This window comes from Alligator mississippiensis, chromosome 7 (assembly GCF_030867095.1).
Source record: "Alligator mississippiensis isolate rAllMis1 chromosome 7, rAllMis1, whole genome shotgun sequence".
Lineage (NCBI taxonomy): Eukaryota > Metazoa > Chordata > Crocodylia > Alligatoridae > Alligator > Alligator mississippiensis.
Genome location: NC_081830.1, coordinates 17880258 through 17905178, shown reverse-complemented (window position 1 = coordinate 17905178; position 24921 = coordinate 17880258). Strand labels below are relative to the sequence as shown.

The following is a 24921-nucleotide window of genomic DNA, read 5'->3' as shown; positions in this document are numbered from 1 at the left end:
GCCGGCTGTGCTCCCCCCGCAGGCGCGCACGGGATGCTGCACCTCACGGAGCCGCGCAGGGTCCTCGCCGGCCCGGTAGGTGCCTGCGCGCCGGGGGGTCTCGTGGGTGTGCAGGCCCTCCCCGTCTCCCGCGACGGCTGTCGGTTGCTAATCGTCCCCGTTTCGTTGCTGCGGACGCGCAGGGCCGGGTGTCCTACGCCCTGACGATGGACGGGAAGCCGTACACCGTGCACCTGCAGCAGCAGTGAGTCGCTGTGTCCCCACCCTTCGCCCGAGACGGGCCGCTCTTTGGGAGAAACGGCCCCGCCTGGGTTTCATAAAGCCTCTCCATCCCGGGTGACTTGTCTGCGGGCAGCACAGCAGCTGTCCAGTTTGAGTGGAGAAGCAGAGCTGGTTGCTGCGGCACGCGGTTGAAATGAGCGCAAGTAGCGCTGTACGGTTTGGGTGGCTGGTTTTCTGCTTCTAGGCTCTTCATACCCAGCGAGTTCAGGGTCTACACCTACAACGGACGGGGGTCGCTGCTGTCCAACTTCGCAGCGGTTAAGGTAAGACTGAAGGAGCGCTGGCTTGCAGCCGCTTCGCTGTTTCGGAAGGAAGTTGCTGCTAGGTGGGGGTTTTGCTGCGCGCAGAGGCGCGGAGTCTCTCCCCCAGCTTTTATTTTTCCATGTTTGCTTTTTTTACTGATCTTGGAATTACATTCTGCGAGGAAGCGCGCTGCTCTCTCCTGGAAATTAGTGGGTGGGACGAATTACTTGGAAGTGGCATTTGTTCACTGATTGGTGACCCTTTCAGAAAAGCCACTTGGCTGTGCTAACCTCCACAACGGTGAATACAGGACAGTCCTCTCTTTTTCACTGGCGTCAAAGGGAAAGGCCAGGGTGGGAGAAGTGTAGAGGCTAGAAGTGCTTCTCGATTGCGGACTGTCTCCAAACAGAGTGCTCCTCTGGGATTCAGCCCAGCAAGGCTGTTCAGGGCAAATGGTCCCTGAGCTGTAACGGGATCCACTGCCTAGCTAATACTCTCTATTGGGATGTCATTGTGCGCAGTTGCTGGGCAATTTTCTGGCATCTGCTGGCATTGAAGGAGAGAGCATTTGGTGGGACTGGGGCCAAATTGCTTCTCGTTCTTCCTTTTGCTCTCTGTGGGTACGTGAGGAGGCTTGGCTCGACAGGAAAGGGACATTAGGAAGAGCCCTGTCTTTGGTCACCTCCACCTCACCTAGCCCTCATACAGATAGACCTTTTTTTAAGGGTTGTGTTTGCATTTCTTGCCTCTCTACACTCTAACCCTCTCTGGAGGCTTTGTTCATAGATTTCATAGGCATTGGGGCTGGAAGGGACCTCGGGAGATCATCAAGTCCAGCCCCCCGCCCCAGGGGCAGGAAGTCAGCTGGGGTCATAGGATCCCAGCAAGAAAAACATCCAGGTTTCTCTTGAAGGTGTTCAATGTAGGTGTTTGAACCACCTCCGGTGGCAGTCTGTTCCAGACCTTGGGGGCTCGGACAGTAAAGAAGTTCTTCCTTATGTCCAGCCTGAAACAGTCTTGCAGTAGTTTATAACTGTTCGACCTTGTCATCTCTCAGGGCTCTCTGGTGAATAAACATTCTCCCAGATACTGGTGGTCACCCCTGATAAACTTATAGGTGGCCACCAGATCACCCCTGAGCCTGTGCTTTTCTAGGCTGAAGAGTCCCATGGCTCTCAGCCTGTCATCATAAAGTCTGTTTTCCTGCCCTCTGATCATGTGTGTGGCTCTTCTCTGCACTCTCTCAAGCTTCACATCCTTTTTGAATTGTGGAGCCCAAAACTGGACGCAGTACTCCAGGTGCAGCTTCACCGAGGCCGAGTACAAGGGGAGAATGACGTCCCGGGATTTGCTTGAGAAGCATCTTTGGATGCAAGCCAGCGTTTTGCTTGCTTTACTGGCTGCAACATCACACTGAAGGCTCATGTTCATCTTGTGGTCAATCCTGACCCCCAAGTCGCTCTCGTCCGTAGTGCTAGCCAGCGTGGCACTGCCGAGCCTATAAGGATGCTGCAGGTTTTTCCTCCCAAGGTGGAGAACCTTGCATTATTTGGTGTCAAACACCATCGGGTTCTCATCCGTCCATTTCCTGAGCCTGTCCAGGTCAGCCTGGATTGCTCTCCCGTCCTCAGGTGTGGATGCTTTACCCCAAAGTTTGGTATGATCAGTGACCTTGGCCAGTCCATTTCTGACTCCAGTGTCCACATCATTAATGAAGAAGTTGAACAAAATAGATCCAGGGACAGAGCCTTGGGGGACCCCACTGGTCACAGGGCACCACGATAATTGACTTCCGTCAACCATCACCCTCTGGGTCCAACCCCAGAGCCAATTTCCTAGCCAGCGGATCGTGGTGGACCTGAGGCCGTAGTTGGCCCGTTTTGCCAAAAGGTGATTATGGGATACCAGATCAAAGGCTTTTTTAAAGTCGCGATATATGACATCAATCTCTTCCCCCTTGTCCAGGTGATAGGTCACCTGGTCGTACAAGGAAATAAGATTGGTCAAGCACAACCTACCCACAACGAACCCATGCTGGCTGTCCCTCTGGGGTGTAGACTGTCAGGGCTGGCTGACTTGAAGGTATCTAGCCTCTCAAGCTGTTCCTTGACATGGTCAGCATTGATGGAGGGCAAAGAACCACCCTTGCTGAGATGTCCTTGTCCCGTAATGGGCACCAGTGTCCCATGGGACTTGTGAAAGTCTGATGCAAAATACCCATTTAGCAAGTTGGCTTTTTCCTGGGCGTCGGTCATCAGTTCTCCCTTTTGGTTTAGCAGGGGTCCAATGTTGCCCCTGCTTTTCCTCTGGCTCCCCACATAACTAAAAAAGGGACTTTTTATTGTCCTTGATACTTGTGGCCAGTTGGAGTTCCATTGCAGCCTTGGCTCTCCTGGTTCGCTCCCTGCAGGTCCAGACCAGAGCAGAGTATTCCTCCTTGGAGGTGAATCCCATCCTCCATCCTTTGTAGGTCTGTCTTTTTAGACGCAGGAGGACCGCCGGTTCCCTGGAGAGCCAAGGGGGCTGCTGTGCCCTCTTGCTGCCTTTCCTTCGAGACGGAATAGCCTTAGCTTGTGCATCTAGGATTGCTCCCTTGAGGAGCGACCACTCTTCCTGGACTCCCCTCCCCTTGGGGTCGTGGTCCCTTAGGGCCTCACCGACAAGTCTCCTGAACTTGTCAAAGTCAGCCCTCCTGAAGTCAAAGACCTTTGTACTGCTGACTGGCTTGACAGCTTTTCGGTGGATGGTGAAGGTGATCAGTTTGTGGTCGCTGTCACCCAGCTTCCCTTCGATCGTTAGGTCGCTGATTAGGTCGTCGCCGCTTGCCAGCACCAGAACAAGCAGCGCCCATAGACTTTTTGAGTCAGATAGAGGTCATCCACGCACGTGAGGAAGCTTTGCGACCGTTCGGATTTGGCCGAGTGCTCTTCCCACGAGATGTCCAGGTAGTGACAACCATGGACCAGGAGTGTGCAGCCTCAGCCAATTCCCTGGCGAACTCCTGGTCAATCTCTTCATTCTGGGAGGGAGGTCTGTAATAGACACCACCATTGTATCTCCTGTGCCATGTTCCCCATGGATTTTAACCCAGAGGGTCTCTAGTCGTCCACCCAGGGTGCCGATGTCAGCTTGTAGGGACGTGTAGTTCTCCTTGACAGAGACAGCTACACCTCCGCCCCTTTTGCCCACTCGATCCCTCCTGTACAGGGTATAGCCATTTATACCTGTGGTCCAGTCGTGGGTGGAGTCTCACCAGGTCTCCGTTATCCCTATGACATCGTAATTGTTTGTGTTGAGCAGGAAGACAAGTTCCTCCTGTTTATTCCCCAAGCTCCTGGCATTGGTGTACAGGCATGCAAGTGTCCCCTTGGGGGCCCTTGCGTTGCCCGCAACTGCTCTAGGGCTGGGGCAGGGGTGGGCTCCCTTAATTGCCTTGGCTTGCTGGCTTTGCAAGGGTTGCTCAGCAGGCCAGCAGTGGCGGTAGTCCTCCCATCCCCCAACGGGCTTAGTTTAAAGCCCGCTGGAGCAGGTCAGCCAGTCTGGCTGAGAAGAGCCTCCTCCGCAGCGGAGAGAGGTGGAGGCCATCCCTTCCCAGCAGCTCACTGCCTCTCTCACCAAAGAGCAGACTGTGGTCATGGAAGCCGAAGCCTTCCCAATGACACCAGCGCCGCAACCTTTGGTTCACTACCTGGATCCTTCTCTCCCTCCATAGCCTGAAACTGGAAGGATCAAGGAAAACACCACCTGCGCCCCCAACCCCTTAAGCCCCGCTCCCAAATCCCTGTAGCGCCTCATGCCCTGGCTGGGAGCACTCTACGCCGTGTCATTGGTGTCCACATGGATGAGGAGCACAGGTAGTGGTCAGTGGGCTGGAGGAGTTTAGGGATCTTCTCTGCAATGCCTTGAATATGGGCTCCCAGGAAGCAGCAAACTTCCCGGGCTGAGGGGTCGGGGTGGCAGATTGCCCCCTCCGTCCCCCCTCAGGATGAAGTCTCCCATGACAAACACTTTATGTTTTGTCTTGGGGAGAGCGGGGGCGGTAGCTACAGTACAGCCTGTATTGCCTGCAGGAGCTGGCAACTCAGCAGGCTCTGCTGGGGCTGCAAGAGGTTCGTACCTGTTGCAAAGCTCCAGCAGGGCAGGGGCCTTGGTGCAGCGGGCCTTGGGGCCCTTGACCACCTTGATCCATCCCCGTGGCTGGACAGAGTGGGAGGTCCTCCCTTGTCCTGGAGGGAGACTGTGGTCTACCCTCCATCTCCCAGGGGAGAAAGGCCTGGCAGTAGGAGTCTATCTCCTGCTTGCAGTTCCTGATGGCACACAGTTTCTGGACTGTGGCCTGGAGCTCCGCCACCTAGCGCTCCAGAGACCCCAGTAGGGAGCAGACCTTGCAAGGGGAGGTGGCCATGCTCCTGGGCCCCAGAGCCTGAAAAAGCGACAGGCAGCCCCTGCAGCCAAGAGCCAGGGGCTCCATCTGGGTGGAGGCCTCTGAGGTGCCCGGGGGGGGGGGCTGCAGACCCCAAGGGGATCCTCGGGGTGCGGTGTGTGCCCATCCGTGTCATGCCACTGGTGGGCTGGCTACGACTGGGACTGGCTTCCCTAAGGCGGCTCATAGGCAGGGCCTCGGGCCCTCCCGTGGACCCTCCTGCACAAACTCTGCGCTAACTCATGTGCTGGCAGACAAGTGCACCTGTTTGCGCAGCCCGTTTGTGTGGCTCCGGACGCGTGGCTCCCTGAGGAGCTGAGCAAAGTAGGGGCCAGGGCAGTGCTTCCCCTGGAAGGCCTTCGATACGGTATCCCACCCCATACTGGTGAACAAGTTAAGAGGCTGTGACTTGGATGACTACACAGTCCGGTTGGTGGCGAATTGGCTAGAGGGTTGCACCCAGAGAGTCGTGGTGGACAGGTCGGTTTCGACCTGGAAGGGTGTGGGCAGTGGGGTCCCGCAGGGCTCGATCCTTGGACCGATACTCTTCAATGTCTTCATCAGGGACTTGGACGAGGGAGTGAAATGTACTCTGTCCAAGTTTGCGGATGACACAAAGCTATGGAGAGAAGTGGACACACCGGAGGGCAGGGAACAGCTGCAAGCAGACCTGGACAGGTTGGACAAGTGGGCAGAAAACAACAGAATGAAGTTCAACAAGGAGAAATGCAAAGTGCTGCACCTAGGGAGGAAAAATGTCCAGCATACCTACAGCCTAGGGAATGACCTGCTGGGTGGCATGGAAGTGGAAAGGGATCTTGGAGTCCTAGTGGACTCCAAGATGAACATGAGTCAGCCGTGTGACGAAGCCATCAGAAAAGCCAATGGCACTTTATCATGCATCAGCCGATGCATGACGAATAGATCCAAGGAGGTGATACTTCCCCTCTATCGGGCGCTGGTCAGACCGCAGTTGGAGTACTGCGTGCAATTCTGGGCACCGCACTTCAAGAGGGATGTGGATAACCTGGAGAGAGTCCAGAGAAGGGCTACTTGCATGGTTAAGGGCTTGCAGACCAAGCCTTACGAGGAGAGACTAGAGAACCTGGACCTTTTCAGCCTCCGCAAGAGAAGGTTGAGAGGCAACCTTGTGGCTGCCTATAAGTTCATCATGGGGGCACAGAAGGGAATTGGTGAGGTTTTATTCACCAAGGCGCCACCGGGGGTTACAAGAAATAATGGCCACAAGTTAGCAGAGAGCAGATTTAGATTGGACATTAGGAAGAACTTCTTCACAGTTCGAGTGGCCAAGGTCTGGAACGGGCTCCCAAGGGAGGTGGTGCTCTCCCCTACCCTGGGGGTCTTCAAGAGGCGGTTAGATAGGCATCTAGCTGGGGTCATCTAAACCCAGCAGCACTCTTTCCTGCCTATGCAGGGGGTCGTACTCGATGATCTATTGAGGTCCCTTCCAACCCTAACATCTATGAATCTATGCTCCTGCTCAGCTGCCTCCCACAGCTGAGCTGGGCTAGTCCCCTCCCACCTCCTTCCCTAGCCTTTCATCCCTGCTCATTCCCTGCCGTCTTTTTGTCCTTGAAAGTTTCCAGCCTCGCTCCTCCAGTTTCTCCTGTAATCACTCTGTACATGCACAGTCTGGTTTCCTTGCCCTTGCTGCCGGCAAGAGTGGCATTGTCCCAGGTGTGTGCACTCACCTGCTGAGTGCATGAAGGCTGGGCATGATGCTCATCAGCCACTTGTGCACCATGGAGTGAGATGTAGGAGGAAGTTGGGCTTTTATTACAAGTGCCACTTGCCTCCTGCTCTGGTTGAGTTGTCCAGCAGGAAGGAAGAGGGGGTATTGAGGGGGCCTAGCAACCAGCCTTCATGACCGGGAAGGTATGTAGAACCCGAATGTGGAGAGCTCTCAGGGGCAAGGAGATCAGAGTCTCCAAGGAAGGCTCATTCGGCTGTCAGTGCCGTCTTCCTTTTCTCCCCTATTTCATATTTCTGCTCAAACTGGAACAATGCAGGAGAAGATGAGACAGGTGGAGATCCAATCTTTGGGACAAATCCTGCCTCTCCCACTATGGATGAAGCGGTCTTGATGCCATCGGGCTGGTGTACAAAGTATTGGGGTGCCAGAGAGTGCTGGATCGTGTCATAGGGGCCCTAGAGGCGAGGACTGCTGTGCACCTGTGCGGGGACCCACTAGGGAATGGGTTGGCAGGTGGGGGGGGACCTTCCAAGGCTCGTCTCCTTCCTCTGCAGGGCAGAATGGAAAAGCCTTGCGTTTGCCTCCGTAGAGGCAGACTTAGCCCTTAGAGGCAGACTTAGCCCTTAGGAGACCCTCACACAGCTCTTCAGTGCTCAGCTGGTTACTCTGGCAGGTATGCAGCTCAGGAGTTGAACCATAGTCCCGAGCTGAATTGTGCGGTGCTTCACCTGTTGTATGCTGAAACGCTTTGGTATTCTCAGATGGTGCCAAGGTCTTGGGAAGTGTCCAGGGAGGCTCCGAAACACTTGGCTAAGTGGGAGCAACCTCTGGAGACCTACACCTGCTTGTAAGGCATTCCTTCTTTATGGTGGCTTCTCTGTTGCTATTATGTAGGCTGACTGCTACTACCAAGGATACATTGAAGGTGTCCCGAACTCAGCTGTGACGCTTAGCACCTGCTCCGGGCTCAGGTAAGGAAAGTATAGAGTTTATGAATTCCAGTACCTGCCTTATTTGGCATTGCTGTGGTTGCCATCCAGACTGTGGCACTGATGCCTACACAGTTGGATGGGTCAAAAATTGGCTGATGGGGCACATCCAGAGAGTAGGGGTGGACGGGTTGTACTTGACCTGGCGGGATGTGAATAGTGGGGTCCCCCAGGGCTCGGTCCTGGGGCCTACACTGTTCAACATCTTCATCAGCGACTTGGACGAGGGGGTGGAAAACATGTTCAAGTTTGCCGATGGCACCAAGATGTGGGGAGAGGTAGGCACGCTCGAAGGGAGAGACTCAGACAGACTCAGACAGACTACAGAAGTGGGCGGATGGGAATAGGATGGGCTTCAATGTGGATAAATGCAGGGTGCTGCACCTGGGTAGAAGGAATCCACAGCATACATACAACCTGGGGAGCTCCCCCCTTGTGAGCACAGAGGTGGAAAGGGATCTCGGAGTCATTATTGACTTCAAGATGAACGTGAGCCACCAATGCCAGACTGCAGCCAGCAAAGCCAACCGCACCTTGTCGTGCATCGAAAGATGCATCTCAAGCCGGTCCAGAGAGGTGATACTCCCCCTCTACGCGACATTGGTCCGGCCTCAACTGGAGTACTGCGTCCAGTTCTGGACACTGCACTTTAAGAAGGATGTGGGCTACCTTGAGAGGGTTCAGAGGAGGGCCATCCGCTTGGTTGGAGGGCAACAGGGCAGGCCCTATGAGGAGAGGCTGAGGGACCTGAACCTGTTCAGCCTCAGCAAGCGGAGGCTGAGGGGAGATTTGGTGGCTGCCTACAAACTCATTAGGGGAGATCAGCAGCAAATAGGAAGAGCCCTATTCTCCCCAGCAGCACCTGGGATGATGAGGAACAAAGCCCAGAAGCTGCTGGAGAACAGGTTCAGGTTGGAGATTAGGAGGCACTGTTTCACTGTCAGGGTGGCTAGGATCTGGAACCAACTTCCTAGGGAAGTGGTCCTCGCTCCTACCTTGGGTAAATTCAAAAAGAGGTTGGATGAGCACCTGTCTGGGGTCATGTGATCCCAGCATGTGCTCCAACCAGTGGCAGGGAGTCAGACTAGATGATCTATTCAGGTCCCTTCTCACCCCTAACTACTATGAAACTCAACCTTTACCCGGAGGCACAGCAGAGTTATTCTGGGTGGGGCAACCTACTTGTATTTTAGGACAGCCTGAAGTTCCTGGTACTAAGTCACCTTCAGGAAAACCAGCCACAGATACCCTTGTGTTGTACCTGCTGGACAACGCTGGCTTGAATAAGTGCTGGACAATGCTGGCTTGTGCCATTCTCAGTCCAGGAGCGCAAGCCGAGTGTAATGTAAAGCAGAACGCTTTGATTGCCGTATGAGTCTGGCATGTAGTTTGTTTTTTCAGAGGGCTGTTGCAATTTGAGAATGTCAGCTATGGGATTGAGCCGCTGGATTCCTCATCTGGATTTGAGCACCTTGTTTATCAAATAAAAAACGGATCCACTGAAAGGCCGCTCTTTGAGAACGATGACATGTTTAGAGATGGAGAGCAGGTGACCGGAGAGGTGTCCCGTACCCTGCACGTTGAAGTGAGTATACTTTCTAATGGCAGTAGCAGGCGCTACGTGATTGCCAGCAGGCCAAAAGATTTTGTTACGTCGTTTTGTGGAACCTGAATTCTCGGGCATGGCAAATTCGGCAAGACGGCTTTGAACCTAGATTTAAATTAGGCCTGTGATATGCCCACGCTGTGCAGCCGCATCGTATTACTAAGGAATGTATGCCACAGATGGGGGGCTCCTAGGGGCAACTCTTAGCTATTACTGTGTCGGGAAGAATGGTCTTGAGAAGCCCTGCCTCGTGTCATGGTCCATGCCTAGTAACCGCCGACAGTGTAAGAACCTGGCGGGTTTGAGGGCATTAAGTTCCTTGGAGTTGTTTGTGCCCTAAGGAAGGTGTGGATCTCACGTCCCTTCTATGTATGTGGGGAGCGGCTTTCTCTGAGCCTAAAGTTTGGTGCGCTAGTCTGTCATGTCTCCCTTTCCGAGAGTCAGGAGAGCAATGGTGGCGTGCTGGCTTGCGCAGAGCTTTGTAGACCCTTGGTAATAGTGCCAAGGGAGCATCGTCAATCACGAGAGGAGTTCGCAGCTGTGCAGGGTTTGCTTGTTCCCCCCCTAAAGTGGAATGAATAAGTTATCGTCGGTTCATCCACCCTGCTAGATGGATAGCCTGGTGACCGTGTTTTTAAGCACCACAGCTGAAGTTGAATACCCCAGGCTTGCAGTGTTAATAAGGGACACAACAGTTGAAGTGTAGAAATAATTAATAAGTGTGAAGTCTTTGTTTCAGTTAGCAGCTGCCATTAAATCGGCCAGATATCTGGAACTGGCGATAGTTTTGGACAAGGGTTTGGTAAGTCTCAGTCCTTCTCTTCTTCGTGTCATACCCTCCCTTTACTCTTGTACACCACATAGAAATGGTCCCGTTTGTCCTGTCCCTCTAGAGGCACAGCGCAATCCAGAGTGGGCTGAAACACAGCCCTTGTGTAAAGTATAATAAGTCCATCCTCTGCCTAGGAAGGAAACCAAAGAAGTCACTAGATATTTTAAATGTCCAGAATTTGGGGCGTACGTGAACACCGCAGCGCCTCACAAGGGGAATGACATGCCCAAGGAAATGTTGTGCTGTAAAGGTCACCTAAACCGCTGTGTTATTTTTCAGTACAACTACATGGGGCCAGACAAGAACGTTGTAACGCAGAAAATAGTTCAGCTCATTGGCTTTGTCAATAGCGTAAGTCCGCTGTCTTCCTTGTTTCATACCAAAACGGCAAGTTGAATTGTTTTACTGCACCGTTTTCAAGGGCTGTGTCTTCTGCTGACTTTCCATAGAGGATTATTTACGTTGCTTTCCCCTCCTCGCTCTTGTAAAGCTTTGGGTTGTAGCAGCCATGAGCTGTTGGAGGCAGAAAGGAGGAAACAACCCCACGTGATACTGTTTTACCCCCAGTCGCTTGATGGCCTCATGTAGCCTGACTTCTGAGGAAAACGGAAAGCCGTTTCTGAAAGACAGCCTTGTTGCTTAGCACAACTGTGTTGCTTGCCACTTTTAAATTAGGGCTGATTTAAAATGCTCTAGTTTTTAAACACCTGGCCCATGTCAGTGGTCGTTCACCTTTTGAAATGCAAGCCCCCCATTGCTAGACTCTGGGCACCCTTTAGAAAATGCTAGCTCTTGCCACCCTGCATTTTTGAACTGAGGGGAAAACAATGGACCAATTCTTTGGTGGTCAAGGGCTTGGGAAGACTGTCCCGGGGCAGAATGTTTTTTCACGCCATGGATTCCTCTGGGAGACCTCTAAGTGTATCGTGTGAACTGTGCGTAGGTGCCTGCCTGTCGAAACGGGCTGCGGCACCCTGGCTGAGAATCGCCGGCCTCAGCAGTTCAACCCTGCCTAGCGCAGGCAGGTTGTTAATGCCTGTACATAGACGTAGCTGCTCATAGTCAATCCAAGGTCCGCCTGCTGGCTGCAAAGCAGCCGTTGGTCTGTCAGTGCAGTAGGTGCCATGCCACTCTCTGCTTTCGTCTGGTTGTTTCTGTCGGGCAAATCAGCCTTTTGGCTGCCTGTCTGTGCCTTCAAGCAGAGTGTGCTAAGCTGCCGTAGCTACCTTACTGTCTGCCATGAGTGTCCACAGGGGAGAGAAATGCACACCCTGGCTTCCCTCACAGTCCTTCCCCCACGTGTTCAAGCTATGAGCTGTGGTGTCCCCGTGGCGGCTGCTTGCTAGTGTCTCCAGCTTTCCTTTCCTTGTTTATACCAACTAGCTCTGCTGCGTGTCGTCTCGCTACCCCACATGTGCCACATTTCCTGGCATGCTCCTCTGCTGTAAGAACAGGCTACATTGGACGCCATCTGCTTCAGACCCAAACCCCTTGCGTTTGCCACGGGAGTTGTGATCCTGCAGACGTTTAAGTTTGTAACCCTGTATTCGTGAGCTGTCCATTGATTTCTGTGACCCAAGCTGGTCCAAAGTGCTGGGGTTTGCTTTTCAGAGCCAGATGGTATCATCTTGTTCTCCTGCACTTTTCTCTTCCCTGCCCTCTTTTTTTCCCCGCAGTGGTGGCAGAGACTCGGTCATGAAGAGCAGTGCTGGCGCATCACGTCCGTCTCCGAAAGCCGGGGGGGGGTTGGGTTGCTGCCCGCAAAAATAAAGCACGGGTCTGCAGAAACAGTAGAGAACGCATGTGTCTGATCTTGTATTTGCAGATGTTCAGCCGCCTTAATGTGACAATCGTTCTGTCTTCCCTGGAGTTCTGGACAGATTATAACAAAATCATTACAACAGGGGAAGCTAACGAATTACTACATCGATTTGTAAAGTGGAAAAACTCCCATCTTGTCCTGCGGCCCCACGACATGGCATATTTACTTGTGTAAGAGGAGCTTTTTTAGTATTAAGTAAGATATTGTTTGGGTTTTTTTAACCCGCGCGGCTTTGGGAAACGTGGATGACCGCGGCCCAAAAACTTCTGTTAGAAAACGAGAGAGGTGCAAACATCATTCTTGACTGACTCCATTTCCAAACGTATTTTCAAGCCTCTCGGCTGTTTCTCTGAGCGAGACAGAAAGCTTAGGTTTATGAAAAGGCAATAATCTACCGTGTCCTTGTCACCCGGTTGCCAAGTGCATGTTGCTGCTGAAGGGACTGTCGTTATGTTTTAGGTACAGGGATCACCCTCGTTATGCAGGGACGACGTTTGCCGGGAAGATGTGTGTCAGCAACTATTCTGGAGCCGTTGCGCTGGTACAGTATTGTTGGATGTCCATCGGTAGCGATTGCTGTAAGATCGGCTGCGGGCAAGTCAGAAGATGCTTGGCCTTTGGGCGTGGTGGATTGAGATGCTTGCCTGTAGGCACACGTTTTGACTCGTGGCTCTGCCCAAGGGCAGACGCGCACCCTAAAGTACAAATGTTAACGTTAGGGTGGCATTTCCTTAATCTTTTCCTCCTGGCTTCCAAAATTATTGAGCCCGCTAATTCCACAAAGACGTAGGTACCGGTCTGAATATGTTGGCATCATCTGAGCCCGTAAGTATGTGCTTCTTTTAAGCAAGCGAGCGGTCCCACCTGCCTTTGGCAATACCGCTCCCAAGGTGACGCGCATGCCTGCTTGTAAGTGTCTTGCGGCCCGTGGGCCAGATGCTAGCTCCGTTCAGGGCTGAATTCCCAAGAGCGGGCACCTCGGGTCACATCATTTGTGTTACCCATGCCCTGGCAAGTTGTTTCACACCTGCAGCATCTGCGCTGCTTGTGCTGGGATTTAGCACGGTAAATGGCAGCAGGAAATTGGAGGCAAGTCTTGTGTGGTCCTCTCCGTTACAGTACGGGGAATTGCCTCGAGGACCACTCGGAGAGAGCGGGCAGGAGAAGAAAGGGTTTGGTAAAATCATGGCTCGTTTCCTAAACTCTGGGGAATTGCTCGCTATTAATTCCCAGCTCTTTCTCCTTTGTCCAGTACCAAGACGCGGTGACCCTGGAAAGCTTTTCCATCATTGTTGCCCAGCTGCTGGGGCTGAGTCTGGGCATGACCTACGACGATGCGAGGACCTGTCAGTGTTCTGGACCCACCTGCATCATGCACAGGAATGCCATGTAAGGAGCTGTATGGCATCCCTTCTCTCCCGTCGCTTTACTTGAATCTAGAGCTACCGCTCAGATGTCTGTAAGCTTTATCATCAGAAAGGACATGATTTTAGGAGGCAAAGGGTTGTGCTGGAGGCTCAGCATATGTCCAGCAAAGCAGGAGTATCTTCAGCCTCCCCTAGCGTCCGTGCTGCTACCTCTGTACAGCACAGGGTGACTTGTTTCTGCAGGCCATGTTTGAAAACGAATCTCACCCGTGGCTATGCCTGCGTACACGGCACGTGGTTATAGCGCGAGGGTCCTCTGACACGTCGGGTATAGAGTTTTTTGCTACGTTTGCCTTTGGCGGGTGCATCTAGCTAGGTACAGAATTCACGGTTGGCTTATGCATTCTCCTCAGGGGTAATTTTTGGAAGTTACTTTTCTGTTGGCACGGGGGTATATACAAAAGGCTACCTGTCGAAGCCTGGCCTGGCCATTTCCACAGCAGGCAATAACGTGCGTGACCTCTGTGGGCCTCGCAGAGCAGAGAGCTCAAAGACCATCGCCACTGCTCTTTGCTGGCAGGGAGCGATCTCGTTGAAATTGGTGGGGTTGCGTGCACATAGCAGAACTCACGTAGCCCATGGCACGTGCTGGCCATGCCTTGACTTTTTCCCCAGGATGCGGCTTGTGGGTATTTTGAAATAAAACGTGTAGCGCTAAATGGCCGAACCTCAAAATATTCTTTCAGTGATATGGTTTTGCCAACAAAGCCACTTGCCTGCTGTCGTTTCTGGCAAATGCAAGGCAACACAAAGTAGTGCTGAGTCCTAGAGTTCTACAGCCCTTCTGACAGTGGCCTCGATCATTAAGCTCCGGGGACTGCAAATGGGTGCGTTTAATCTGGTGTAGTCAATCCAGGTGAGAGCCCCAGTCTGGTAGATGTCTGTGGATGTGAGTACTGCAGTGCTCGCGCACCCAAATGCCTCTAGGATCTAGACTTGCATCCATTTTTGCCAAAACCCTTAATTAGCTGGTGGTAATTAATTAACAGGCATAATATGAGTTTATGGGCCCAGAAACGCGGGGCCCCAAAGGGGCTCTTCTGGTCAACTGGTCTGCCCTTCTGCGTTATACAGACCAAAGCACCTTACCTGATGATTTTGGCAGCAAACATCTCATCTGTCGCTGAGCAAGAAAGCATCTATTCAAAGGTCACGGGCATCAAGTTCTGCGTCCAGTGGGCAGGCATCCATGATCTGCTGGGTGTTGCTGGGCTACAGATCTAAAAGAGAGCCGCTTACCTGCAGTTTTTTTCTTTTTGGGTAGAGAGATGTGAATTTTGCATTGGATGCCCTGGTTTGGGCTAGTGTGACGCTGTAAATGATGCAATGTTGTCTCTCCCGAGCGTTTACACCAAACAAAGCCTGTTCTGTTGAATCCAGATACCTCAGGTGCAACTGCGCGTGCGTGGTGGGTTTATTAGAACATAAGCAGAAATCGAGCCTGATTTCTGACCCTTTGGTGATCATCCTCATCCTCGGGTATTCCGTGTCGGAACCATAGGAAGAAAAAGGCAGAAGCGAGTGAGCGGGTATCTGATCACTTAACATGCATGTCTTCTTTTAAGAAGGAAACAAAAGTAGGCTATGTCACGTCAGCTACCAATTACTGTCCTTTTTGGTTGTTCAGACCTTTGAGGTCTGTTTTAACCAAAGAATGGAAATATGTTCAGCTGGCTTTTGGAAGTTAGCGTGCCTGCTGCTAATCCTCCAGCAAGATCCGTAACCGTTTTTAGGCTCTGGATTTTTTTGATTGCTCTTTGTTGTATTGTAGACTGTTCAGTGGTGTAAAAAGCTTCAGTAGCTGCAGCATTGGAGACTTTGAAACCTTTATTAAACATAGCGGAGGACACTGCCTTTCCAATAGGCCGCATTTGAATCCATCCTACAAGAGTCCAAGCTGTGGCAATGGTATTATAGAAGATGGAGAGCAATGTGACTGTGGCTCCGCACAGGTCAGTACGAAGCTTTGCCAGGGTAACGTAACAGGGTAGTGTTTTTGGTGCAGCGTAACCGTGCACTGACAGCCAGCGTGTGGCGGAAGCAGGAGGAAGTCCCAAAGAGCCTCGTCTGTACGTATGGAAAAAATGCATGTTGGCACGCGTCTCGTTGTTGCAACCTCAGACTCGCATGGCTCTTGGAGGTTCTTCAGGGTGACGATTCTGGGCAGACTGAACATTTAGAGAAGAGGACAGTTAGACCATGTAGGCTAATCGCCTTTGCCTTTTTTCCAGGAATGCACACAGAATAGATGCTGTACTACGGGGTGTAGATTAGCAAGAGGCGCGCGGTGTGCTACTGGGTTATGCTGCTATAGCTGTCAGGTAAGGCACGAGTTTTGCCTGTCAACAGCTAGAAGTGCAGGGCCCCAGAAGCCCTGCACCAATCTCCTTGACAGCTGGCAGGCTTCGTGGCTGCAGCAGGGGCTATCACCCCTGCAGTTTTCAGCCCGCTGTGCCTTAACACATGCAGGGTCATCTATGTCGCGAGTTTTGCCTGTCAGCAGCTTGAGGTGCACTTCCCCCCCCAACCCCTGCACCGATCTTCTTGAAACTTGGCAGGCTTCGTGGTCTCGCTGGGGCCACCACCCCTGCAGTTTTCACCCCCCTGTGGCATAACACATACACGTGACATGAGTTTTGCTTTCAAGAATTTGGGGTGCAGTTCCCCCCGAACCCCTGCACCGACCTTCTTGAAACTTGGCAGGCTTCATGTTCTCAGCAGAGGCTACCACCCTAGCCTAAGAAGGGTTGAGAAGCACTGCTCTGGGCACTGCCTTAGGGGACTGGTAGCAGAGTATGTCAAAGAAAGGACTCTAGATATTTATCCTCTCTTGCTCTGAGTTCAGGCAAGCCTGCCCTGCCCTGCCCAGCTTTGCAAAGGCTACAGGCAGAGGGAGGGCTCCTCTGGCAGCGAGAGCGACAGTAGCTGTGCTCAAAGAGAGAAGGCCAAGGATAGGTGAATTAGGGGAAGTGCTAGTGGCAGTGACACGCAGCAGCAGCTCGGTGGTGGCGCGTTATCATCGCATAATCCCACGGGCCGCGCGTGCTGGACTTGAACATCACCGGGTAGGATGTTTACGGGCGATGATTATTCCTACCTCTGTCCACTAGATAAAAGCAAGGAACAGGAAATGCAGAGAGAGGGTGGATAATCAATGCGATCTCCCCGAGTTCTGCAACGGGACCTCAGCATTCTGTCCACGGGACGTCTTTGTCCAAAATGGGCACAAATGCGAGCACAACGCTGGCTACTGTTACAACGGGTATTGCCAGGCTGCTGACCTCCAGTGCCAGAGAATCTACGGGAGAGGTAATGCGGGCAACTGTTCCAATGTTTTCCCACGTCCAGTGCCAGAAACCTGTTGTAGAAGCAGTAGTAGCAAACACGGTAATGGTACTGAACGTCGTACTTGAACAGCTGTCTTTGTCCTCATTAAGCCTCGCGCTACCAGCGGCGGCATTTGAGAAGGGCTGACGGACGATGTCCACGTTCCTCTCTGATTGTAACCCATGTTACGTCTCAACTTGCAGGTTCCAAAAATGGCCCTGATGCCTGTTACGAAGAAGTCAATAGTCAAACAGATAGGTTTGGCCACTGCGGAAATGATCCAAACATGGGATACAAGAGCTGCAGCTGGACGTAGGTCTGAGGAAACCGATGTCGCTATTCATTTCAGTGCGACTCTGATGTAGACGGATGTTCGTCATCTGTTCCTCCAAAGCTTTGCTTTCACGGCTTCCTCAAGTTCCCTTTGCGGGGAGCTGGCTATTCCTAGTCCATAGCCCTAGCGTTTTCCAAGGACCTTGCCTTGCCTACGTAGCCCTGGCTCCTGGGGCAGAAACAGCCAATATAAGGAGGAGTGTCTCCCAGGTAAGGAGGAGTAGGCATAGCCCTCGGCTGTGGACAGACCGAGTCGCAAGCATCTGACACGCCTGGCTCCTTCTCTGCTCCAAGGGTATGCGATAAATAAGAGCAGGTGGCGTGGGCAGTGGCTGGACATGCCTGGGAAGACAGGACCCTGAGCGTCACCCATAGCCTGCACGCCCTGCCCAGATCTACGCAGCTTCATGCCTGGCAGGAGGACCCTGACATAGTTTCATAGTTGGTAGGGTTGGAAGGGACCTGAGCAGATCATCTAGTCCGATCCCCTGCCGTGGTAGGAAAGAGTACTGGGGTCAAACGACCCCGGCCAGATGTTCATCCAGCCTTTTTTTAAAGACCTACAGGGTAGAAGCCAGCACCACTTCTTTTGGAAGTTGATTCCAGGTCCTAGCCGCCCTGATAGTGAAATAGCGCTTCCTAATATCTAGCCTGAAACTACCCTCTGCTAGCTTGTGTCTGTTGTTTTTTGTGACTCCCGGGAGTGCTCGGGGAACAGGGACTCTCCCAATGCCTGCTGGTTCCCCTTGACTAGTTTGTAGTCAAGGGGGACCAGCGGAGTGTGCAGAAGTGCTCTCCTCTCTTGACGGAGCAATCTTCTTACTTCCCTTCCCTGTGTGCTGGTTTTTGTTTGGTTGCTGGGTTTTTTGGGGGGTCCCATACTAGCCGCACTCTCCCTCCTTATCAGGCAGGCTTTATCTTCTTTGTTGGTTGAAGCGATCTGGTATTCCGTGTAACTGTATGTCCCTCTCCTGATGACTTTTATAGGAATCTCAAGTGCGGGAAGTTAATTTGTACCTATCCAATTCGTGTTCCATTTATTCAAGAAAACACGGCTGTGATTTATGCTCAAGTGCGTGAGGATCTGTGCGTGTCTTTAGATTACATGCAGCCAGCGACAGCGAAAGACCCCATGATGGTGAAAGACGGCACAATGTGTGCTACCGGCAAGGTAGAGAAATGTATCATAAAGGGGTAAAAAGTCAGCCTATGGACTGCAGAATTGGATGGATTTTTAGAGCTTTGACACTGCAGCGTAAGCTCTTCCAGTGACTGTATCCATGCTGTTGCGTTTGTCACTCGCTCCCTCAACAGCCAGGGTCGTTTTTTCCATACGGCGTAGGCCAAAGTGGTAACTTAGCCCGAGATAGGTGACTGCGTAGTGGTGTCTCCAGCCACTGCTTTGCTCTGCTTTGCTAACATCTTTGTGCCTCTGTGCTTGAATCGTTCTGCTGCTTTGTAATCCTCGATATGACTTGTACTGTAGCAGCATCGAGGGTCCAATGTCCCCTAAAGATGGGTCACGTGCTGAAATGCTAATAGTCTGCGGAAACGTCTTTGATGGGAGCCCCGCTGCTTGTTTGCCGTCGCCAGGGTTGTAGCGTGAGCCTAGCCAGGGTATGAGTCTGCAAGCCTGTCTAGCCACCGTGGCAGAGAGTGGCTGCAAAGAGGAGGAAGGGGTGTGCAGGGCTTATCCAGACGGACCTGTCCCTGCCCTTCCTCCATAGGTTCATAGATGTTAGGGTCGGAAGGGACCTCAATAGATCATCGAGTCCGACACCCTGCATAGGCAGGAAAGAGTGCTGCTGGGTTTAGATGACCGCAGCTAGATGCCTATCTAACTTTCTCCTGAAGACCCCCAGGGTAGGGGAGAGCACCACCTCCCTTGGGAGCCCGTTCCAGACTTTGGCCACTCTAACTATGAAGAAGTTCTTCCTAATGTCTAGTCTAAATCTGCTCTCTGCTAGTTTATGGCCATTATTTCTTGTAACCCCCAGGGGCGCCTTGGTGAGTAAAGCCTCACCAATTCCCTTCTGTGCCCCCGTGATGAACTTATAGGCAGCCACAAGGTCGCCTCTCAACCTTCTCTTGTGGAGGCTGAAGAGGTCCAGGTGCCCCAGTCTCTCCTCATAGGGCTTGGCCTGCAAGCCCTTAACCATACGTGTGGCCCTTCTCTGGACCCTCTCCAGGTTATCCACATCCCTCTTGAAGTGCGGCGCCCAAAATTGCACGCAGTACTCCAACTGCGGTCTGACCAGCGCCCGATAGAGGGGAATTATCACCTCCTTGGTTCTGTTCGTCATGCATATGCTGATGCACGATAAAGTGCCATTAGCTTTCCTGATGACTTCGTCACACTGCCGACTCATGTTCATCTTGGAGTCCACTAGGACTCCAAGATCCCTTTCCGCTTCCGTGACACCCAGCAGGTCATTTCCTAGGCTGTAGGTATGCTGGACATTTTTCCTCCCTAGGTGCAGCACTTTGCATTTCTCCTTGTTGAATTGCATTCTGTTGTTTTCCACCCATTTCTCCAACCTGTCCAGGTCTGCTTGTAGTTGTTCCCTGCCCTCCAGTGCGCCCGCTTCTCCCCACAGTTTTGTGTCATCCGCAAACTTGGACAGACTACATTTCACTCCCTCATCCAAGTTGCTGATGAAGACATTGAAGAGTATCGGTCCAAGGACCGAGCCCTGCAGGACCCCACTGCCCACATCCTTCCAGGTCAATACCAACCCGTCCACCACCACTCTCTGGGTACGACCCTCTAGCCATTTTGCCACCTGCCGGTAATCATCCAAGTCACAGCCTCTTAACTTGTTCACCAGTATGGGGTGGGATACCATATCGAAGGCCTTCCTGAAGTCTAAGTAAACAGTGTCCACCCCTACTCCTGCGTCCAGGTGTTTTGTAATCTGGTCATAAAAAGAGACTAGATTAGTCGGGCATGATCTACCTGCTACAAACCCGTGCTGGTTTCCCCTCAGCATAATTTTTCCTGCCAGGCTCTCACATATATGAGCCTTAATAATCTTTTCAAAGACTTTGCCAAGATTGGAGGTGAGACTTACTGGCCTGTAATTGCCTGGATCCTCCTTCCTCCCCTTCTTGAAAATAGGGACCACAATGGCCCTTTTCCAGTCCTCCGGGACCTGGCCTGTGCGCCACGAGTGTTCAAATATTCCCGCCAGTGGCTGTGCAATGACGTCAGCCAGTGCCTTCAGTACCCTCGGATGGAGCTCATCCGGGCCTGCTGACTTAAACGCATCCAGTTCCTCCAAGTGCCTCTGCACCATCTCAGGGTCTACGCTTGGTAGTCTGGTTTCCTGCTGCTGCCTCTCTACAATCCCAGTGAGAGCCTTGTCTTGCCCCTCGCTTAGGAACGCTGAGGCAAAGAACTCGTTGAGGAGTTCAGCCTTGTCCCCCTTGTCCGTCACCAATTGCTTATGCCCATCTTGTAGGGGTCCTATTCCACCCTGTGCCTTCCTTCTACTCCCTATATATCTAAAAAAACAATTTTTTGTTATCCTTAACTTGGGATGCCATCCTCCCTGATGGCCTCTGGCAGTCAGAAGCCTAATGGGTAGGTGGCGCCCCTCCTGCCCGGTCTAATACCCATGGATAGACTTGTCCTATGTGAACCAGGCCAGGCCTCTCTTGGCCCGTGTTAAATTGGCGACCTCTACAGGAGATGGAGCCGCTGGGTCCCGCCAGGTAATTAGATGCTGCGTGGAAGAAAAAAGCTGCCTTTGGTTTGTTTTAAACAGGCTTCCTAATAATTGCCCGCTACATTCCCTAGAGCTAGTACTGTAAGAGGAGGTCCCTGGTGACTTTCTCCCTGCCATTCCTGATTTCCAAGGCCTCTTTCATACCCCGGGGGGGGGTGGGCAGGGAAGAGCCCCAGTGCTCTGCTGAGGGGAATGTGGACTAGCACATCAGATGGGCCTGGCTCCCTTTGTGAAGTACAAGTGCTCCTGCTCTTTGTAGAATCGTTTCTTGCTGCATGCCTTTTCATGAAGATCCCTTCTTTGTCGGCCATCTTCGTGGTAATGGGGCAGATGCCATTAGTGGGTCTTCGGGTTGTCTTGCCTGTGGCCTTTGGACAGGCATCCGTGGCGTGTCCCAAAAATACGGTCTTTCTGGTTCTTCGCTGTGAAGCTTCTTTTCGGGAAGCATGGGCTGCGCTCCGAGCACGCAGGTAGGCAGATGCGCCTGCCCTGGCTTTTCCTACTCTGTTGTTGTTTTAGGTTTGCATGAATGGAAAGTGCCAAGTAGAAGGCGTTCTGGGCTACGATTGCAATCCAGCAACAAAGTGCAATGGACACGGGGTAAGTTTGAGTAATGTTATTCCCATGTGATGGTGCCTAGTCTCGGCAGGTAAAGCGGCAGGTGGTTTCGGGATACGACCCCACGCTGCGATGCCTGGTAACAGGCTACGGCAGCAGTTTGGCCTGGCAGGTATGGCCAGAGCCTCTCCTGCGACCTATTAGATTCCCTAGGCTGCAGGTGAACGTCCAGTTCTCCTGAGACAAAGCGCAGGCGGACAGATGCCCGTGTCCTTTGTCCCGGGAGAAATCCTACAAAAGGTTCCTGGCTGAAAAAGCAGTCACAGGTTTTCCTAGGACACGGCAAAGGGTGCCTGCAGCCCCAGCACGGTGGCAGAAAGGCTGCACTGCATTCAGCCCCTCGGTGAACCCAGATTCGTCGGGCGATGCATATACACGCTGGTCCTGGGATCCTTTTGTCTTGGGATACTCCCCCGCGTGACTTATCGAGGGACAAATGCAATGCCTGTTCCTAGCCGAAGGGGATTTAGGTGTGTAAGTGGAGTCGGGGTCCCCACTGTTGCGGGCCTAAAGAGCTAACTGGTGTGTCCTAGGGTGGCTGAGTCCCCTCCTGCCGGCTGTGTTTCCTGCCTTCGTTGAACCCCTGGTCCAAAAGGAATGGCCTGACCGGGTGGGCCAGGATCTCACTTGTGTTATTTGCGTCATTTCCATTTGGCGCCTCATAGGCGAAGTAAGACCTGGGCCACCTGGGCCTTGGTGTGCCCCTGCGAGGCGTGCGCAGAAAGGGAGCGGGACCAGTTTGGCCTGGGATGCCTGCCGAAAGTAGAATGATAGGCAGGGCTGTTCCGCATGACCCAGAGAAAATCGGATGGCTCCAGACTAGGGGAAAAAAGGGGAAAGGCGGCCAAATGGTGAATGGCCAAGCAGCAGGGAACTGTTTAGACCCAGCCCGTCAGAGGTAACAGAGGTGGGAGGGGGCTGACTGAGGGAGGGGACAGGGCACGGTGGACATGGAGGGAGTCCCCAGAATCTAGTTTCGGCCATGCCAGTGGGCTGCTGGGGTCCCGGCCAAGCCAGGCCACCCGTCCCGTGCGTGCGTCACGTCAGTAGGAGCGGGGCTGCTCACCTGCTTTCCGTGTGGGCATGAATGTCTGACTACTGAGCACGTGGTTTCAAGCATCCAGGAGAGTGTGTAGGGGGCAGGTCCTCTCGCACTGATGGCCCAGGTGGTCATCTGCAGGGGCAGGGATGGTCCTGTGCCTGGGTAGGAACGGGAGGGTGACAGGGGCACTGGGGAGCTTACCCTGGAGTGACTGGCCATGTTCACCTCGGAGGAGAACTGTTGTCATGGGGTAATAACATTGCTCTCTCCCCTCTGTGTTAAGGTGTGCAATAACAAGAAAAATTGCCACTGCGATCCTGGCTGGCAGCCTCCAAATTGCCAAACCAGAGGATCCGTGCTAGGCGGAAGCATCGACAGCGGACTTCGCTTTTTGGGCTCTGGTGAGTGCTCTGACCTGATTTGGCAAAGCCAGTGCCCTGGGCCCTAGCAGCCTGGATTTGGTGCTGTCCTCTAAGGGGAGGAGGAAGGGGAGCAACAGATCTGCCATGGGCACCTTCGAGGAGCCTACGAAACCTCGGCGATTAGTAACGTGGGGCCTAATTCTGCTCTCTGTGATTCCTGAGAGACTCTGCGGCTGTTGAGAACCGAGCCTGGCTGGTTGCTAGTTAGTGAGTAGAAGGAGCTACCATGGTCGTTCAGGTAGCCGGGTACTGAGCCCTTGCTCAGCCTCCCGCTACGATGTCAGACTTTGAGGGCAAAGCTGCAGCCCTTTTGAGGTCTGGGCAGACCTGTGTCTCGTGAAGATGCGCCCGTGATCCCGGCACCTGGTCCGCTTGAATGGGCGCTGCTAGCCTGGCAGGATCACTGCCGCGACTGTTAAAATACCTAAGAAGCAGAGGTGGTGTAGGTGGGCATTCTGTAGCGTGCAAAAGTAGTCGTGAAACGTAAGCCACGGCTTGGTTGTCTGACCTGTTAAGACTAGGGGAAATAACACACCAGTCAGAAGAGATGCACGTGGGGGAAAACCCTGCAGCTGAGCCGTAATGGGGCACACATCCGGAGCTGGGTAACCCACCGGCCCTGGGTAGCTGCCTCAGACTTGATGACGCCAGGCTCAGGCCTTCCACGTCTCACGCCGTCCACGTCTCATGCCGTCGGGTGCATGAGGCACTTGATCCCTGCCCCCCAACCCAACCTTGGGCCAGGTCCTTTCATGTTTTCAGGGTATTGGTGGGGAAAGCAACCGGGTGAGGATCTATCAGTCTGGAAGGGGTCCCCCTCTCCCTGTTGTGCCTTTGGGGTCTGGCACTCTCCAGACGTGGCCCAGGCTGCTCCCCCTGGCTGGTAGTGCAGCAGAGTAGGCCCAATCGCAGCCGTCTGTCCAACCATCGTGCTCGGATTGTCCCGCGACGGTCACCAGGCTGAAAGTTGTTTCGTGCCATTTGCCTGGACGCGTTGATTGCCTGGGACTGCTGTCAGGGAGAAAAAAATGACATGGTCTTAAAGGAATCGAATGCCTGGATAACTTTTTGTAAGAGATGACCGTTGCTGTCCTGGGAAAAGAGGCAGCGTAGAGGATCGGGGGGTGGCAGCTGCGTGAGACCCGGTGTCCGTGTGCTCTCTCTAGATGATGCCCTGGAGCGAGCTGCCCAGAGGACGATGAAGAATTGGCTGGTGCTGGGCTTCTGCCTCTTTCTGCCCGTCCTTGTCGGCGCTGCCCTCATGGTTGCCAAGCGGAAGGAGCTCAGCCAGCTGTGCTCCGAGGAGGAGTCCCAAGGCGATGAGGAGTAAATGCATTTTGGTGACCTTGTAGATCCCCACCCTGCTGTTTGCAGGGAGGCTGTTTGCAACCAACTGTGGGCTCTCTCCACGTTCCTGCCTCGGCTCTCTGCACCCCCCCACCCCCCTTCTCTGCCCACGCCTGTGGTGTAAGGCCAACAGCAGCCTCCCACGTGGGCCAAGGCAGCCTCCTGGACTAGCGGGGCAGAGGGCTAAGCACCCCGTAAGCAGACCCGCTCAGAGGATGAACAGTGCGGGCTTGCCAAGCCCTGGAGCCCTGCCAGAGCGTTGGGGGGGGAGGGGGGGGGAGTGCTTCTGTCCCCAAGCCCCAGCTGGCGTTGCCTAAGACGCAGCCTGGGTGCAGGCTTTGCCGGAGGGGCTCGGCGAGCACCCAGCATGGTGGCGTGGGGCACCCAGGGGAGACTGACCCCACGGACGTACCGCAGAGCCCGCGCTGCCCGGGAAGGGGGTTGAGGCCCCCAGGCGGGAGCCGGTGACGGGGGGGATGCTGACCCCTGCCTTCCCCCGCAGGTCCCCGGCCCCGAGCCTGCCGGAGGAGCCCAGGTAAGGGGAAGGGCGGGGCGGGGGAGGCGGGTCCCGGCGCGCCCGGCGGCGGTGCGTGACTCCGTGTCCCCTCCCGCAGCGCCTAGCCGGACCCGCAGCGCCGGAGCGGAGCGGAGCGGAGCAATAAAGCGTGCGAGGCCCGCACCGCACCGCGTCGTGTGTCCGCGCGCCGCCCTCGCCCGCGAGCCCTGCCCCGCCCCGCCCCGCCCCGCGTGCCCGCCGCGCGCCCCG

At 53.7% G+C, this 24921-nt stretch overlaps 1 protein-coding gene across 4 annotated transcripts; it reads left to right on the top strand.

Moving 5' to 3' along the window:
• The first annotated feature begins 5 nt into the window (after positions 1–5).
• Positions 6–24834, top strand: LOC102560196 (disintegrin and metalloproteinase domain-containing protein 32). 4 transcript variants are annotated; one of them, XM_059730643.1, is made up of 20 exons: positions 6–75; positions 183–244; positions 467–545; positions 7557–7633; positions 9053–9236; positions 9997–10059; positions 10369–10440; positions 11915–12081; positions 12371–12452; positions 13164–13300; positions 15110–15290; positions 15570–15659; positions 16449–16647; positions 16869–16977; positions 17986–18169; positions 21246–21326; positions 22670–22787; positions 23975–24134; positions 24658–24690; positions 24770–24834. In XM_059730643.1, the coding sequence occupies exons 1-20, from the start codon at positions 34–36 to the stop codon at positions 24774–24776; spliced, it is 2127 nt and encodes a 708-aa protein (XP_059586626.1). In that variant the 5' UTR covers positions 6–33; the 3' UTR covers positions 24777–24834. The 4 variants fall into 4 exon arrangements, 3 of the variants coding, with proteins under 3 accessions (XP_059586626.1, XP_059586627.1, XP_059586628.1); XM_059730644.1 differs by lacking the exon at positions 15570–15659; XM_059730645.1 differs by lacking the exons at positions 9997–10059; positions 10369–10440.
• Positions 24835–24921: the final 87 nt, after the last annotated feature.